This window comes from Emydura macquarii, unplaced genomic scaffold (assembly GCF_026122565.2).
Source record: "Emydura macquarii macquarii isolate MOO-44397 ecotype Brisbane River unplaced genomic scaffold, CSIRO-AGI_Emac_v2 contig_2457, whole genome shotgun sequence".
NCBI lineage: Eukaryota > Metazoa > Chordata > Testudines > Chelidae > Emydura > Emydura macquarii.
This window is the reverse complement of record NW_027132594.1, coordinates 908,583-926,668: the sequence shown is the minus strand read 5'-3', so window position 1 is coordinate 926,668 and position 18,086 is coordinate 908,583. Positions and strand designations below refer to the sequence as shown.

The window sequence follows — 18,086 nt, the reverse complement described above, 5'->3', positions numbered from 1 at the left end:
TCTAAATGTTTGTTTGTGGAATGTGAGATTTATTTTGCTTTCTGTATAGTATAAAAATGTAATAGATGCAAAAACTTAATTAGAGAACGGAGGCAGACATAAGTATCATAATTCTTTGCTGTCCGCCCCTCAACTGCACACATTTAATTCAGAAATCTTTCACACTTGTCTTGCTAGCTTTTTTACTTTTATTCTTTAAGACTTGAAATTTCTCAGTGCCCCTTTCTGTAGGGAGAAATGTAGAACTGAACACTTACTAAAGCTACATAAAGACAAAATCTGATATTACAAGTGATTCTTTATGTACCCGCCAGTTAAATTTTCTCTCTTGCTTTAGCATCATACTGCTTGCTCTTTTGAGATTAGTAGCCAGTCAGAGCACAGCAGTTGGCATGATAACTTCATGGTTATTTTGCTTAATGTTGTATGCAAATCCCCTGCAATTGGATATTTGAAAGTCCATTAAGCAGTTGAAGCTTTCATACAATATGGTTAATGGAAAAAAAAACACAAACTAAGAATCAATAACAGTACGGTATTCTTATGCTCTGGTTAAAACAATTTCATTCTAGTATAATTAAACTCTTTTACAAGTTGGGATATTACTTGTGCATTATGTATATAGTGTCTTCACAAAACTGGAAATTGATCTTAATAGTTAGTAGTTGGTATTCTGATCCAAACTTACTGCTTTGATAAGCCAATGTTTTGATATTTTATTTTTTTAATGCACAAAGGTCTGAACATGAGAGACATTCCCCAAACTGCCCTTTTGTCAAAGGTGAGCACACGCAGAATGTACCCCTCTCAGTCACACTTGCAACGAGTCCTGCACAGTTTCCCTGCATAGATGGCAGTGACAGGATAGCCTGCTTTGGATCAGGAAGTTGCCCTCACTTTCTAGCTGCAGCAACAAAACGAGGAAAGATCTGCATATGGGATGTTTCCAAACTTATGAAGGTACATCTTATTGAAGAATTCAGTAGTAATAATTGTTTTGTAAGATTTAAATCATGTACACCTCTACATTTTTATTTGTTTAGGTTCACTTAAAGTTTGAGATCAATGCATATGATCCAGCAATCGTTCAACAGCTTGTGTTGTCAGGAGAACCGAGCTCAGGGGTTGACTCAAGGAGACCAACATTAGCATGGCTAGAAGATTCCTCTAGCTGCTCAGATATACCAAAATTGGAAGGAGACAGGTATGCTAACCTTCCAAATGAAAAACCAATTTAAAATGTTGTACCTTGGATAATATGTTAGAAACACCATTACACTTCGTTAGAATGTAGAAGTCATTGATTCATCATGCTTATTGCTTGTTCATGGAGATGGGAGTGTCATGTGGAGTGGTGATGTGCACATGCTACCCCAGGATATTAAAAAGTCACTGAAGCCCCATCTGGTGGACAGTGATCATTTTTCTTTCAAAGCTGCTATTTTACCCCAGCTATATTTAAAAATACTTTTCTCATCTGTATTTTTAATGTCAGTTTTCACCTTGCATGTAGAAGGGATACAGAGTTTCACTGCTGTTACTTGGAATGGATGCGTTCTCAGGGTTTGCTTGAAATATTGTGATGCACAAAGCTAGAAATAATGTGAAGAACTTAAGATTCAAGAATAAATTTTCATTTTAATCATATGGGATAGTTGTTAAATGCAAGTGTCCTAAAGTTTTTGGAAAATGCCATTTCTATTCATAATGCTTTGAATTCAAGTAAAATTATTTAAGAGCTGCCAGACCTTGTCTTTTCCATGTCTTATTTATCTGTCAGTTTGTACAGCCCTTTTCAATTGTAAATTGCTATGGAAGTACTAAGAACTATAATTCTTTCTTTACTTCTTATCTTAGGTATTAAATGTGTGTCTTTATAGCACCCTATGTTTGCAAAGCATTTTACAAAGAGAATACAATCCCTGTCCTGAGGCATTTCAGTCTGTTAGCTATGACTTGATGCAGACTAGAGAAATGACATCAGGCAAAGGGAAGGGTGGCAGTTGACCCAATCCCTCTCCCCCAAAACTTGCATATATTCACAATGAATACATCCCTGTATTCTGTGGGAGATTATTACTATATCTGAGCATCATAAATTAATGTAGACTTTTGTTTTATGGGTGTGAGAGAAGAAATCATTGATAGAGGCTCCTACTGAAGTGGGTGTTGACAGAAAATGTTATCACATCATCCCTCACCTTTCTAAACATTCTCACTAAACTTGAGGGAATCCAGGAAGCAACAGCCAGTCTGCATAAAGCAGAAATTTATTTTTCTTTTTAACTTAAATTCATCTTCAAGTATACGTCCCTGTTAGTGCTCCACAGTAGGATGCGTGTGTGCCAGTGCACTCTCGACTGCAGATTATAAACAGCAGTCATGGCCTGCACAGTGCAGCACCATGTGCTCCCATCTGTGGGCATATAGGGAGACACAGACCTGCCACTGCTTCAGTTCCTTCTCTACTGCCTAGGGCTTAATACAGACCAACTGTAGTATCCACTGCTTCCTAGCTGCTTTCCAGCCTCTCTTTCTTTTTAGCTTTATCTACTCTTATTTAGTGTTTTTCTAATTTTGTTAATTTTGTGCTCAAAGGGGGGTCCCCCCCCGAATTTCTTAACTCCTTGGCTTTTGTGGTCTACAGTTCTTACCAGGTTATGCCTATGTCCCAGGTGTTCAAACCCTGCCCAGACCTTCCACAGGTCTCTTCCTTGTAGCAACAGGCATTCCATCTGTCTCCAGTGCCTTGAAGAATTATAGAAGTTGTAGGGTTGGAAGGGACCTCAGGAGGTCATCTAGTCCAGTCTCCTGCACTGAGAAAGGACCAAGTGTATACCAAGACCATCCTTGACAAATGTTTGTCTAATCGGTTCTTAAAAACTGCCAGTGATGGGAATTCCACAATCTCCTTTGGAAAGCCTATTCTTGTCCTTAATTATCCTTATAGTTAGGAGGTTTTTCCTTTTATCTAACCTAAATCTCCTTTGCTGCAAATTAAGACCACTACTTCTTGTCCTATTTTCAGTGGATATGGAGACCAATTGATTATAGTCATCTTTATAACAACCCTTAACATATTGGATGAGTATTATCATGTCCCCCCCTCAGTCTTTTTTCTCAAGACTAAACATGACCAGTTTTTACCCGTTCTTCAGACGTCAGGTTGTCTAAATGTTTTATAATTTTTGTTGCTGTCCTCTGGACACTCCCATTTGTCCACATCTTTCCTGAAGTGTGGTGCCCAGAATTGGCTCCCAGCTGAGCGCTTCACCAGTGCCAAGTAGAGCAGGACAGTTACCTCCTATGTCTTACGCACAACACTCCCATTAATACACTGCAAAATGTTAGCTTTTTTGGCAACTGGATCCCATTGAATATAAGCCAACAATTTGTGGTCCATTATAACACCCAGTTTCTTTCCTTTAACACTACTGCCTAACCAGTTATTCCCCATTTTGTAGTTGTGCATTTGATTTTTCCTTCCTAAGTATAATACTTTGCACTTGTCTTTATTGAATTTCATCTTGTTAATTTCAGACGAGTTCTCCAATTTGTCAGCTTTATCATTTTGAATTCTAATCCTGTCTTCCAAAGTTCTAACAACCCCTCCGTTTGGTGTCATCTGAAAATTCTATTAGCACACTCTCCACTCCTTTTATCAAAATAATAAATTAAAATGTTAAGTAATACCAGAACCCTGTGGGAACCTACTAGAGATGTCGTCTCCTCCCCACCCTCCTTTGTGACAGCAAACCAATGACAACTGCTTTTTTGAGTATGGTCTTTCAACTAGTTATGTAGCCACTTTATAGTAATTTCATTTGGACCACATTTACCTAGTTGGCATGTGTGTGTGTCGTGGGGACTGTGTCAAAAACCTTGATATCATCCGTTACAGGAAGAGGTGGGAGAGTGAGTGAACAGGGAGCCATTGGTTCAAATAAGGGTTCTTCAAGGCACTGAAGACCAGACTGAGAGGTGCAGGCTCCCAGACGGGGGGAATAAACTGTGTAAACCCTTAAGGACAGTGACCATTATTGGATGGGCCAACACTGAAACCAGGCTCCCTCCTTATTCAGAATAGAATATCTTACATATGGTTTTGGTTCAAGCTTCTAAAAGAATGATTTTGAAGTATCAATTGATCTGGCAAGTCCATTTATATACCGGGGGTGATCATACACAAACTTTTCAGTGATATCTCCAATCGCTGACAGGGAGGAAATGTACTCAAGCATCAGCACTGGGAAAGATCTCCAAGAGAATTCAGATAAGCGCTTCCCAGTTTCCACTCTGGACATGGTACGGCATAATACCTAGTTAACAGGGAAGTAATGTGGACATTTTGCTGCCTAAATGTCAATGAATGAATTCTTTTCTCCTGAAGGGAGTGTGCTTCGTTTGTTATTGCATAGGATTAGGAATTGAGAACTCTAGGTTCTCATTCTAGTTCGGCCTTGATCTTCATGTGACATTGGGAAAGTTTGTCAGTCTGTTCATGTCCCAGTTTATCTGTTTGTAAAATAGATATAAAGCCTTCTGTACCTCGTAAGGTTCTGAGAATTAATGTTTGTACAGTACTTGATGGATAGAGGCTGAGTAAATGCAAAGTGTATAATCCATGATTGCAGATGTTGCTGCTTCCATTTTTTACCTCATTGATCTGTGTTGTACTTTTAGTGATGACCTATTGGAGGATTCAGACAGTGAAGAGCATTCCAGATCAGAATCTGTGACAGGTGAGTGTGATATTTTTGACCACTGTATGCAAAAATTTGTTAGGAATTTAAGGATTTATGGGTTAGGAAATGAAATTAATTTGAACTCTGCTTTTTTGCATGTATACATTAAAATATAGTCTTGGATCACATTTACAACTACATAGTCCATGACAAGCTAAAGCTTTGAGAAAATACACCTCACTTACATAAAATCCCATGGCAAGGAGTTAAAATCACATTCCAAATCTTTTGTTATGGAAAGAACTAATAGTAAAAGTAATAGTGGCATACAAATGTGTTCATATTTTAAATAGCACAAAGCATTACAACTGCAGCGTAATCAATTGGGGTTTATGACTCTGAAAGTAATGTAAAATTAAATGAAGTTAGAACTAGGCATTTGAAAATAAGAAATTATCATTCAGCTAATGGAATTATATGTTAGATTAAGATGGAAGGTTGTTACATTTCAAAATAGCATTAAGGTTCTTCTAAATGTGTTAACAGCAACAAAAAAAAATAGAAGTAGTAATTGGGGAAGAATATAGAGTCCTGTATGAAGTAGTGTCTGAGAAGTGTTTAATAAAGCATCATAATAGCTCATATAACCAAAGAGGTACATAAAGTTCAGTGCTAAAGTAAAAGAGGAAGCAAACTATTGGTAAAAATTTCCATAGGTATAATTCTGTAAAAAGCTAAGTTAATAAATTCATGTATACAAAGGAAAGAACTTTCCTCCTAATTACACTGCATACACTACGTGAGAATTTACTGGTTTTTTGTTTTTGTTTTTTTTTGGTGAAGAGAAAGTTTGCAATCCCTAAGAACCAATCAGCTTGCACAGGGCTTGTCTATATAGGGTAATTTCATAGTATTGACAGTGTTAACTGATAGATCTTAGAACACAGTCGTGTCATGGTCATGCTTAACCAGATGGTCTTTTTCTTCCTTACGTCATCCATCCTAGGGATTACTGCAAATAGCTGACACTAAAGTAAATAAGAGAGTTCTTTTTTACATGGCATTCTGAATTGTCATTCCACACAAAGTAATTTCCCAGTATAGAGGAGGCCTCACTGAGGCTATGACTGCACTGACGGCAGCAAATTCGCCGCCATCAGATTGATTTCTCTGGATTGACTGAACGGTCAGTGCAGACCCGCTCAGTCGATCCAGAAATTGACGTGTTAAGACCAGCTCCACAAGTAGCGCAGCGCAGTGAAGACAGAGCACAGAAGAGAAGCTCAGCAGTTGACGGGAGTTACGCAAGCTTTTTGCGTACTTTGTGTGACTCCCGTCAACTGCCCCCGAATCTCACAGGTAAGTGTAGACAGGGCCTGAATGAGGCAGAGTCCAGAGGAATGAAAGGAGGTAGTGCACACCTTCAGAATTAGTGGTTCAACTTCTTTGCACATACAATTGCATTACTTTAACTTGAGCCAAGTATAAATTAATCTTTGCCAAGTTTTAGTTTCTCAGTCCCCATGTCTGACAGTTTTCACAGTAGGGCATTCCCTGACCTCCTGGTAACGGGAGGCAGATGAGATCTTTCCTCTGAGCCTGGACTCAGAGCTATCTTTCAGGAAGAGCTTTCCAAATTCTCTGCCTCTAAGGTGCACACATGGCAGTCTCCAAGTCTCCCTTTGTAGTGGAGCTTTCACACAATTTTTAAAATTGACTAAATGTCTGTTTCTTTATTGGCTTTGAGGTTTTTCTCCTTAAAACTGTTTAAGTATATATCAAAAGTTTTTTGGTTTTCCTCCCATTTTTTTGTCTGTCTGAGGAGGGTTTGAAGGATAGCATGTTTCCTCCCCTACCTCCTCAGAAATGTCAGACAAACAGCAGGCTGCAGGAACCTAGCTCCTTGTAGGGAAAGTCCATAGTGAGATGATTGAGATTTCCTGCCTATCCCCTAGATATGTAACCCCTATTTCCACAACTTGCAGATCAAGTAAGAAAGCTTTACTGGAGCCTTCTAAATCTTGAGGGAAGCAAGAGCACTCTCCAGTAGCAACCAGGAGAAATTAATTCTTGCTCCCAGCCAGCAAGTAGGCAAGACCAGTGCTCAGGGGGTTCAGGCCACCAAACATTTTCTCCTTCTCACAAGCTATTTTAGCTGCAAGACCTTAACTGCCATGAAATGTGCTGGCTCCTGTGACCTTAGTATTTTTTCACTTTCGGAAGTTGTTGTTCTGGAAAGTTCTTTCTCGGGGCAGTAGTCTTAAGCCCAAACTCAGAGCAAAAATCTGGTATGCCTCTATTGGCCATGGAGATGTGAAGACTACTTGATTTGGAGAGTTCTAGAATGAATATTCACAGGTAAAATAATTTTCCCTTCCTCTGCTGTAGGATTTGCTGCAGAATGCATAGAAACTATGGAACATAAAAAGTCCTGTGAATGAGTTAGCATGTGTAGTTGTCTGACTGGTATGCTAATGTGAGTGTGTGTGTGTTTTACATATGTAGTTTGTATTTAGGTTTGGATTGTCCCATTTCTGGAACTGAGAAAATATATGGCTCTGTGGGAGACTTAAAATAAAAATGTGAAATCTCATCTTTGGCAGTTGCACCGTACTTTTCAGCTGCTTAAATCTTTTTCCATAATGACCAAATTACTAAGGACCCAAAAACTATATTGAATATAAAGGTTTTTGCTTTTGTTTCTTGCTGTTTCTTACCAATAGATATAAACCTTCATATTCCTTTACCTTACTGGTCTCTGTATGGGGTTTGTTGTTTTTATTCTTATCATGTTGGTCTGCATTATGTTTTCATTTAATTTTATGATAACCTTACACATCACTGTACTGTGGGGGTTAAATGAACAGTTGCTAGACAAAGACAACAAGAATTTGAAATAGACTATAAACTGTAGCTGACATTTTTTGCCCCCTGTGGTATTGCTATAGTGAAGATTGAGATGTAAAACCTATACTTAAAAAAAAACAAAAACTCTTTAGCTCCTTTTATTTGAAAAGAAGAAAATACAGTGAGCTAACAACTTTGCTACCTTTGAGATTTTGACTTATTTATATCATGCCATTTTGCATGATGTTTTATAGACAAAGCAAGGAGGTAGAGAAAGATGTTTATAGACACAGCAACCTTTAATTTCCAAAAGATTTTGGATTGAACAGTGTTTGAGGAACGCACTACATTCACATCTCTTAAGGGTAAATTTCTCTGCCCTTAGAAAGGAATATGTAAGAAATGCAGTTCAAACTTCTCTTCTTTCTAGCGGGAACACCTTTTAAGACTGAGGTGCAAACTAAATGTCTAATTGTAATATTTGACCAAATACTATCTGGCAATGGTATCTTTCTAAAGCCAAGTAGTGGGGTGAGCAGCAAAAGGGATGCCTTGATCAACTTCTGCAGCCAATTTTTTGTAATTAAGGGTAATACCAGTAGTTAAACTCAGTTTTATGAAACTGTGACTTGCATATTCCTTTTTCTTTATCTAACTTAGCTATCTAATAAAATCTTTATTGGACAAACAAATTGATTACATGACTATCAATAAAATAACTCTCAAACTGAGGCAAAGGAAAGTTTCAGCTTATTTCTAACAAGAAGTGGAAATCGTGCAATAACATTATCAGCTAAGGTATTAAATAAAATTTGTTAAAGGTGAAGAATGAAAACAGTTCAAAGTCAGAAAGTACCAAAGATAGCCCCCTCAATCTTAATTCTATTTGCTTGTAGAGATGTATTATGATACAGTTAATTACATGATCACAGCTACTTTTTGCAAGACCTCTTCATTTATTGTGCAAATTGAATAGTGCAAAGTGAATAAGGTAGAGGCCCTTACTGAAATGTCAAAGAATGGAATGGGGAGGGAGAACAGAAATGCCTAACTCACTCTACATTCTCCTGTTTGCGCTCTGAATGAGACGGATCTCTTGCAGGAAAAACATGATTATTTAATTAACTATATCATAATGCATAAGTATAAGGGAGTAGACTTGCTGCAGAAATCTGGGTCTTCAAATGTAAATGCTATAAAAGAAGAATCTCGGGCTTGTATTCCTTGAGCTGTGTTTCAACCTCTTCTTCATGGGCTGGTATCAACCTTTGACCTTTTTTTGCAATCATTCCTGTTTGCTAAATAATGCAAAGATTCTGTAACTTCTGAGTATCTTTAAAAATTTTGTCCTTGCATTGTTCCAGTTTAATTAGACCAAGCCATATGTCAGTGTTGATGGTTGGTTCTTCTTTCATATTTTATGAATGGTAGTTGGGAATGGGGGGGGGGGGGGCGTGTTTTGCTGGGTGGTTTGTCAGCTGATGGGAACTGTCAAATATGGCAGTAGTGTAGCTAGTAGTGTTGGTTTATTAGCTAGGAGTGGGAGTTGAATCTGCCCTTCTGTCCGCAGGGGGTCATACTGTGCTGTATAGGTAGCTGAAGGGGGTATTGGTGTGTGTACGGCAGAGAGACTTGAGTGGCTTATGGGGTGCGCAGTATAAGGAGCAGCTCAGGAAGGTAAGTTTGACTTGCAGGGAAAAGTGTTCAGGTTTTTTTTGCTATCCTTCTGATTTGATTTTTCTTAATGAAAAAGACAATTGTTAATGTTTGGGGAATAAATGTTTCTAGGTTTTTTTCCAGGTATGGAAATGTCAAAGTTTTGTATCCTCTGTTTATTTGCAGCTACACAGAGAAATGACTAAATGGTTCGTTAATAGAATTAGTCTATAACCTGTATGATTTGGTTTAGATTGTGGTGAAGTATATATGTCTACTAATGCATTGTTTGTTCTAAAGGGCATACATCACAAAAAGAAACCATGGAGGTGAGCCTTGATATAACAGCCCTGAGCGTTCTTCAGCAGCCTGAGAAACTTCAGTGGGAAATTGTTGCAAATGTGCTTGAAGACACTGTTAAGGATCTAGAAGAACTTGGGGCAAATCCCTGTCTAGCTAATTGTAAGAGTGAAAAGATGAAGGAAAAGCATCTGGAACAACACAACATTCCCTTTCCTTGTTTGTTAGCTGGGGGTTTATTAACATACAAATCGCCTGCTACCTCCCCTGTTAGTAGTAACTCACAGAGATCACTGGATGGTTTGAGCAGGACTCGAGGTGAGAGTGTATCAGAGCAGGGATCAACTGACAATGAATCCTGCACTAATTCAGAACTGAATTCCCCTCTGGTAAGGAGGACTTTACCCATATTGCTGCTTTACAGCATTAAGGAGTCTGATGAAAAAGCAGGAAAAATCTTTTCACAGATGAACAATATTATGAGTAAAAGTTTACATGATGATGGTTTTACAGTTCCACAGATCATAGAGATGGAGCTGGACAGTCAGGAACAGTTGCTATTGCAGGATCCACCTGTGACTTACATTCAACAATTTGCAGATGCAGCGGCCAACTTAACTTCTTCAGACTCTGATAAGTGGAACTCGATGGTTCCCAAGCCTGGGACATTGGTTCAGTGCCTGCGACTGCCAAAGTTTGCAGAGGAGGAGAACCTTTGTGTAGATTCAATCACTCCTTGTGCAGATGGAGTTCATTTGTTAGTAGGACTACGGACATGCCCTGTTGAATCCTTGAGTGCAATAAATCAAGTAGAGGCCTTGAATAATTTAAATAAATTAAACTCGGCACTATGTAACAGAAGGAAGGGTGAACTAGAGTCGAGTCTTGCTGTTGTGAATGGCACAAATATCAGTGTGATCCAGCACGAGTCACCAGCAGATGTACAAACTCCTTTAATAATTCAACCTGAGCAGAGAAATGTTAGTGGTGGATATCTAGTGCTTTACAAAATGAACTATGCCACTAGAATAGTGACTCTAGAGGAGGAACCAATAAAAATCCAGCATATCAAAGATCCCCAGGACACAATTACCTCACTGATTTTGCTCCCACCGGATATACTGGATAATCGAGATGATGAGTGTGAGGAGCCTGTAGAGGAAATACAATTAACTCCTAAGAATGGTAATGGGAGAGAGAAAAAATCTGAGATCTCTGCTCTTGGGCACCTGGTAATAACTACTCAGGGAGGATGTGTAAAAATTTTAGATCTTTCGAACTTTGAAATTCTGGCCAAAGTGGAGCCGCCTAAAAAGGAGGGCACTGAGGAACCAGATATGTTTGTCTCTGTGATATACTGCTCGGGCACAGACAGACTGTGTGCATGCACCAAAGGTAAGATGCTTTTTTTAAAAAGGTTGAAAATTCTATATTAAAATGAAAATCTTAAATGTGATGGAATGTTGACTGTTTCAGAACCACAAAACTGCAACATATAAGCAAACTTGAGGGTTATATATTGTGGATGTACTCAAGTCCACCTCTGGTTCAGCACTATTCCACATTTTAAATTTAGGCAATATCTGAAACTGGAATGAACCTTTTAGGTGCACACAGTGTATTGATCATTCTGTTCTTCATAGATTCATAATTTAAAGCCAGAAGGGACCATTAGATTGTCTTTTCTGACCTCCTTTGGATCATAGGCCACTGAATTTCACCCACTTATCCTTGTATCTGACTCCAGTAACTTTGTATTGACTGAAGCGTATGTTTCAGAAAGACAAGATGTGTAAAGTAATATCTTTTATTGGACCAACTTCTCTCGCCAACAAAAGCCAGTGCAATAAAAGGTTTTACCTTACTCACCTTGTCTCTCTAATACCCTGCGACCGACATGGCTACAACACTGCCTATGTTCCAGAAAGACATCCATGAAATGGAGAATCCACCACTTCCCTTTGTAGTTTGTTCCAATGGTTAATCACCCTCACTATTAAAAATCTGTGTTATTTCCAAACTCCTATTTCCATCCATCAGTTCTTGTTAATGCCTTTCTCTGCTTGATTAAATAACTTTTTTAGTACTCCATGTTTTCTCCCTGTGAAGTTACTTATACGCAGTAATCAAGACCCAAGCTTAATCTTTTTTGATAAACTGAACTGGTGGAGCCCTTTCTTTCTCTCGCTGTAGCCTGTTTTTTCCAAATCTTGAGTAATTTTTTTGTGGCTCTTAACCTTCTCCAATTTGTCAACCTCCTTTTAAGGATACGGACACGAGAATTGTACACAGTATTTTATTGTTGGTCTCAGTAGTGCCACATACAAAGGTAAAATTTCCTCCTTGCTCCTGCTCACTACTCCCCTGTTTATGCATCTGAGGATCACATTAGACCTTTTTGCCACAGCATTGCAGTGGGAGTTCATGTTCAGTTTCAGAGTCAGTGATTTCCAGCATACAATGCTCCATTCTATAGTTAATGGCTTGTATTTTTTCCCCCAGATGTATAACCTTTGTGTTTGCATATATATACACCATTTTTTTAGTGAGCCTACTTTACCAAGTGATCCAGCTTGCTCTGTATGACTACCTGGTTCTCATCTGCCATTCCACTTGTCTTTGTGCCATCTGCAGGTTTTATCAGCAGTGATTTTATATTTACTTCCAGATCACTGATAAAAATGTTGAAGAGCGTTGGGGCGTAGTACAGATCCCTCAACCCCTTGAGAAACATCTCCATTTGATGATGATTCCCGATTAAAATCTTCATCCAGTTCTTAACACTAAATATGTTCTTTATTGATATTGTATAGTGTTCATGTTTTAATTACAATGTTGGGTGGTACTAAGTCGAAGTATGTTATGTTTACACAGTTATCTTTATCAGCCAAACCTGTAATCTAATCAAAGAATGAAATCAGGCTTGTGTAACAAGAACTATTTTCCATAAAACTTTGTTGATTTACATTAATTAAATTCCTATCTTTTAATTCTGTATTAATTGAATCAGCTTTTCCATTATTTTGTCCAGGATTGATGTCAAGCTGTAGCCTATAGTTATTTACCTTATTCACCTCAGCTTGTCTGCTTTGGATATTGGCACAATATTACCATTCTCCTCGTCTTCTGGATTTTCTCTTGTATGCCAAGATTTTTTTAAAAAAAATTAGCAGGCTAGAGATCTCCTCAGTCAGCTCTTCTAGGACTCTTGGGGTGCAAGTTATGCGGGCCTACTGATTTAAAAATGTTTATCCCTAGCAGGTATTGTTTAACATCCTTCTCCGTTGCTAATGGACTGGAAAACAATTCACATCCTCATGTAATAAAAGCATATCATGTTTCTTTCCAAATATGGAACATAAGTAATTGCCAACGTCTGCTTTTTCTGCATCATTAACAAAAATTTTACCATCTCCATCTAGGTTTTTCAATTGCTAGAATTTCTTTTGTTCCTAATATCCTTATTGTCCTGAGGCCGGCCTGCCAGCCATGGATTTTCCCTTAGTGTCTTTAGCTTCCCGTATCAATTTTCTGCACTTCATAACTTCTAGTTTACATTGATTGCTATTTCCCTTTTTTCCATTGTTTTATTGTTTCTAATTGCTGCTTTCACTTTGCCACTGAACTGAGATCAGCTTTTAGGCAAAGTTATCCTCTTTTTTTTTCATTATGGAATCATGGCTTTTTGATCATCTAAACTTTAAAGAACTCAATTTTATTTACCTTTTTTCTGTCTACATTTTTCTTATTACATTTTTCTCATTTTCCTGAGCTTTGGGAAATGAGTTCTTTTGAAGCTTTAAGACTGAATTAATTTAACATTTACAAATAGTGCTTAACTTAGTCTCAAAACCCTTTTTTCTAAAGAGAAAAAAATATATTTTGTGAATAAGGCCTTGATGGCTTCCTGTTCATAAGCACACCTGGCTATGATCTTGATATCCTGAAAGCTAAGAGGGATTAGTTTTAGTTGATTCTTTATAAAGTAGTTAATTTCAGTCTCTGAGTTGGCACTAAATCTGTGCCTCTGTGTGATGTAAGTGTATGTTTTGCTGACACTGGTGCTGTCTTTTTGAAGGGCATAACAGAAGTGTTTGGATAAAGATTCCATACCAGTTTTTGAAGAGTTAAGATTATTAACCACAATGTTTTGGCCAGATTGTAAGTCTGGTTAATGGCATTTTTTTACAGTTTTAAATATTTTATTTTATCATTCTTAATATACATGAATTTACCGTACAAGTTATGACGTTCCCCTAATGCAATCTGAACTGATGAATCGCTTTGTCACTCCAATCCCCCACTCCTGGAGCCCATCTTACTCTGCTTTGCTGAGAGAACTCCCACTCCTGGGCGGTTCATGCACAGTCTCCATCAAGTAAGTTGCCCCCAACTCAGTGAGTGCTTCTAGCCAGCCAATACTCCCAGTCCCAGATGTAACCGTAGGAACTTCCGTCTTACAATGTTCAGTGCTGCCCACTGAACACTGCAAGCTCATATGTTCATCATTTTAACAAAGAAATTGATATGCACCAACCTTGTTACTTTAAATGGTGTCTCCAACACACCTTAAACCAAATTCATGGCTTTAGGTAAAATAAACAAATTTATTAACTACAGAAGAATTTTAAGTCAGAGGCAAGTAAGTCAGATTTGGTCAAAATAAACAAGACCAAAACACATTCTAAACTAAACTGAAGACTTTCAGCAACCTTACAAACTCAGATGATTCTCATCACAGACTGGCTGGTTTCCTTTCAGCCAAGCTTTCCCCTTTGGTCAGCACTTCAGTTGCTCGATAGTGTTTGCAGATGGAGGTAGAAGAGAGACAGAATGGCAAAATGTCTCCCCTTTTTAAAATGTTTCTTCTCCTGTCTGGATCTTCGCACCCCCTCCCTCTTTCAGGGTCTGGTGACAAACAATGTACATGTATGGTTTCCACTATGCCCTGAGTCAGTGAACTCCCTTGTTGGTTCCCTTGTTTACATCTAGGCCAGTCCTTTGTTCCTGGAATGCTGAGCTGGGTTTGTTCTATACAAGTCTTAATGAGGTGCGGACTGCTTCTCTGCTGAGAGTCTTGGTTGGATATGTTTTAAGCCATGAGACACATTTTTGGGAATATCACATAGCGAAGCCTCATAACCATCCACATGACGTTGCAACGAACATACATTATAACAACAGTGTTCAGTACGTCATGAGCATTCCAAAAACATCTTACATGAAATACTTTGCATTAAACAATACACAGTTACACTGTAGGGGTGATCATGGGGGATGCGGGTGTCACACAAATATTAAGGAATTTTATTCATAATCTGTATTAACTTTTAAAATACCCACTTGTGTTTGGTCAACTTCTTGTCAATGTATTCTGTTCCAATTGCAGAAATAGCAGCCATTACAAAATGTATCTGCTGTAAGGTGTGTGACACGTTTTCCATTGAAAGAATTTCTCATACCGTACTCTACTTCTCTATGCCACTAATGTTGAGGGAGCTGTGTCCTTTTTTGAAAATGAGCTATTGCACATCTGGCTGCTAGCAGTAATTGTGTTATGTCATTTCCCTGAGTTGTTAACCTCCTTTGGACTGTAAACTAATAGAATCACTGAGTTCTTTGGGTCACCTAACTCTAGTTATCTTGAAAATTCTATTTTCCTTGAAAACAGGTCATTCCCAGTGTATCTGCAGAGAGGCTCCTGTGTTCCCCTCCATACTCTCCAGTGTTTATATATTTTCCTTAGCTTAAGTGGAGAGAGGCACAATTGATGAAAATATTTTGTTGTACAAATTGATGATGTTTTGGCTTCTCTTCAGATATTTTCCTGTATTAGTAACAATCCTTTATACCATGAGGAGAACAGGCCCTTTGAGGTGGCCTTTGCCATAACTCAGTGGTCCCCAAACATTTTAGGTCACACCCCTCCTTTCCCCTGTCTGGGAGTGGGGCCATGGTCAGGGGCTAAGGCTGGGAGAGGGACAGAGCTCGGGGCAGGGAGGTGCCCCCTGCCTCCATGGGGGCTAACCTGGGGCCTGTAGCCCCCCGTCCCCTCCCGGGGGCTGGTCTGGGCCCTGCTGCGCCTAGGGTGGCGTGCCTCACAGTTTGGGAACCACTGCCATAATCAGTGTTTCTATCCTCCTTAAGGATCTCACAAAAGATTGCAAGTAAGTCAAAACTATTAATTGAGTTACTTGGTGTTAATTTTCATAATTTTATCATTGTGGAATAGTGGAACAAAGCTTTTTTTTTTTTTTTTCTTTGTTCCTCTGCTCTCATACCTTAGATATCTGGGTTGAATATCTGGATTGTTTCTGAAGCATGTCAGTGGGAGGGAAAAGGCTGCCTTGTGTCTGTATCAAATTCTGTATTTGAAGTGTTATTTCCCTCTTGTGTTGGTTTAAATCTTTTAGGTAAAAAAAATGCACTAAATTTCTAGGTTTTTTAGGTTTTTATTCAGTTTCTACCCAGTGACCACTGGGGTCACCATGGTTCCAGGCTGATGCTTAACTGAGCTGCCCAGTATATTTAGTACTTCCAGTCCCCCTGGTACTATTTTTAATGTGTTTCTACTTGTAATAAATAGCTGGAAGGTAACTTAGAAACTTTCTCCCTGGCATGTTAAATAGACAACAAAGCTTGCAGATGAGCTTTCCACCGGACAAAAAGTTTGGAAGGCTGGAGGAGTCCACCTGAAACCGGAAAATAAAACCACTTAACACAGAATGCAACAGTGAAGGAAAATGTTGGGGGTTTTTCTTATGGTAGAGTGGATTTTGAAAATGCTGGCTGTTTTGAAATCTACTGGCAGACTTAATACTGTTAGTCCAGGTTGAATAGAATGCAGATTTAGTGGTCCATTTAGAAATACAATCCATGATACGCCGTGGTTTCAGAAATGGTTTTTAATGATTGCCATAATAATATATTAGTGATTAGCTTGTTAGTAAATATTATACCAATGTTTTGTTTGGAAATTTCATTTAATAGTGCTTAATTTTTGTTTACCCAATTTACAAGGAAAATTCATTTGTGACTTGGCCTCAACTCAGAAATGAATATTTTTTTTAAACTTGATCAAAATCAATTTCTTGTTTTTTGAGTAATGAGGGAGAAAATAAAAGTTTCATATTCAAAAACCTAAACAGAATCTTTCCTAAATATGAATAACTCAATAACTAAACTTTTCAAACTCCCAGGTAGCAAGCTGTTGAAACTGTCAGATTAACTTGCCAAAAGTCAACAAAACAACTGGGTAAAAACTGGTTTTCTTTATTCCATTATAAAACTGCCAGTAAGTACAGAAATAGCCTGTTTGTTTGCATACGGAACTACAATGTATGCATCCTACTCTAGTTACATATGTGTGAAATTAAGTGTTTGCATCCGTCTCCGTTATTCTGTACCTTGTGCTCAAGCCATGTGAGTGGTCGTGTCCTGCTTCTGAGCTTGTATTTTGATGATAGTGACCAAACAGAATCCTGCAAGCTTACAGTAAATTGAGAATCATAAGCTTTCTTAGTGGTGGCAAGTAATATATTACCATGTTAGAAAATGAACAGTAGTGCAGTTAAATTCAGTAACTTGGTAACAAATTAAAGCATTCTTTTGGATTTAGGTCTTATCAACTTCAGCGGCTACTAGGATGTCGTGCAATTTCACCCAAATGTTCACTGGAAGGCTGTTTCCCAGTAAACTCACATTGTTCAAGCATTATAACAGGACTTGAAAAATCTATTTACGCTGGGCATGTAGAAATGTTTTCTGAGGCAGTTACTTTCTTTCCTGGATAAGAGGTTGGGAAAGAAGAAGAGTTTAGTCTTTGTTTTTTTTTCTTCAGGGAGCAGAGCAGCAAATACACAGTTTCTTTGTTAAGAAAGGGGAAGGAGATGGAAGAGCAGAGTGACTGAGGGGTAGCCACTTCTTTTTCCAAGGGGGAGTGAGAAGTGGAGTAGCCCATGTAAAGAAGAGGATGGCTATTGGCTTCCTGCATGCCTAGCGGGCAGCAGCTGCAGAGGAGTCTAGTAAAGAGGTGGAGGGCTCAGTGTTAATTTAGGAGAGGGAGTCCATAATTAATTGATGGAGGGGTGAAGGGAGCACAAAACTCATCAATGGGAAAGAGCCCAGAGTTTGTATGTTTGGGCACTCGGGACAGAGTCAATAGTGGGGGCGTGAAGTGGCATTGTAAATTAAATAGGAAGGGTGTTACAGGAATGGGGAAGCAGTAGCTAAAATTAAGGAAGTGAGTGAGATGTGCAACTTGGAATATAGGAACAGTGACTGGAAGAAGTTTGGAGCCATGTAAGATCTTAGAGAAGAGTAAATGTGACACATGTATAAGAGACCAAATGGAAAGATTGCAAATCTAAGGTGCTGATGAAGGTCTACATAGCCTAAATGCACATGTTGGAACTGTGAAGGTTGGATATGAAACAGTCCATGGAGGGCATAATGTTGGAACCAGAAACTCCGAGGAGGAAAATAGTCCTACAGACTTGTTTAGCACTGAACTTGGTGATTGCAAACACACACTTTTAGAAGAAGTACACCAGCGGAGAACACAAGTACAAAAATCTTAAGAATAAGAGATTATGAATA

At 38.5% G+C, this 18,086-nt stretch overlaps 1 protein-coding gene across 1 annotated transcript in view; it reads left to right on the top strand.

Annotated features, from left to right (window-relative positions):
• Nucleotides 1-18,086, top strand: part of BIRC6 (baculoviral IAP repeat containing 6) — a 354,060-nt gene that overhangs the window by 24,346 nt on the left and 311,628 nt on the right. The window contains exons 7-10 of the mRNA XM_067562654.1: nt 738-960; nt 1,044-1,204; nt 4,684-4,742; nt 9,489-10,883. Of these exons, the coding sequence (XP_067418755.1) occupies nt 738-960; nt 1,044-1,204; nt 4,684-4,742; nt 9,489-10,883 (1,838 nt within the window). The remainder of the gene's footprint in view (nt 1-737; nt 961-1,043; nt 1,205-4,683; nt 4,743-9,488; nt 10,884-18,086) is intronic.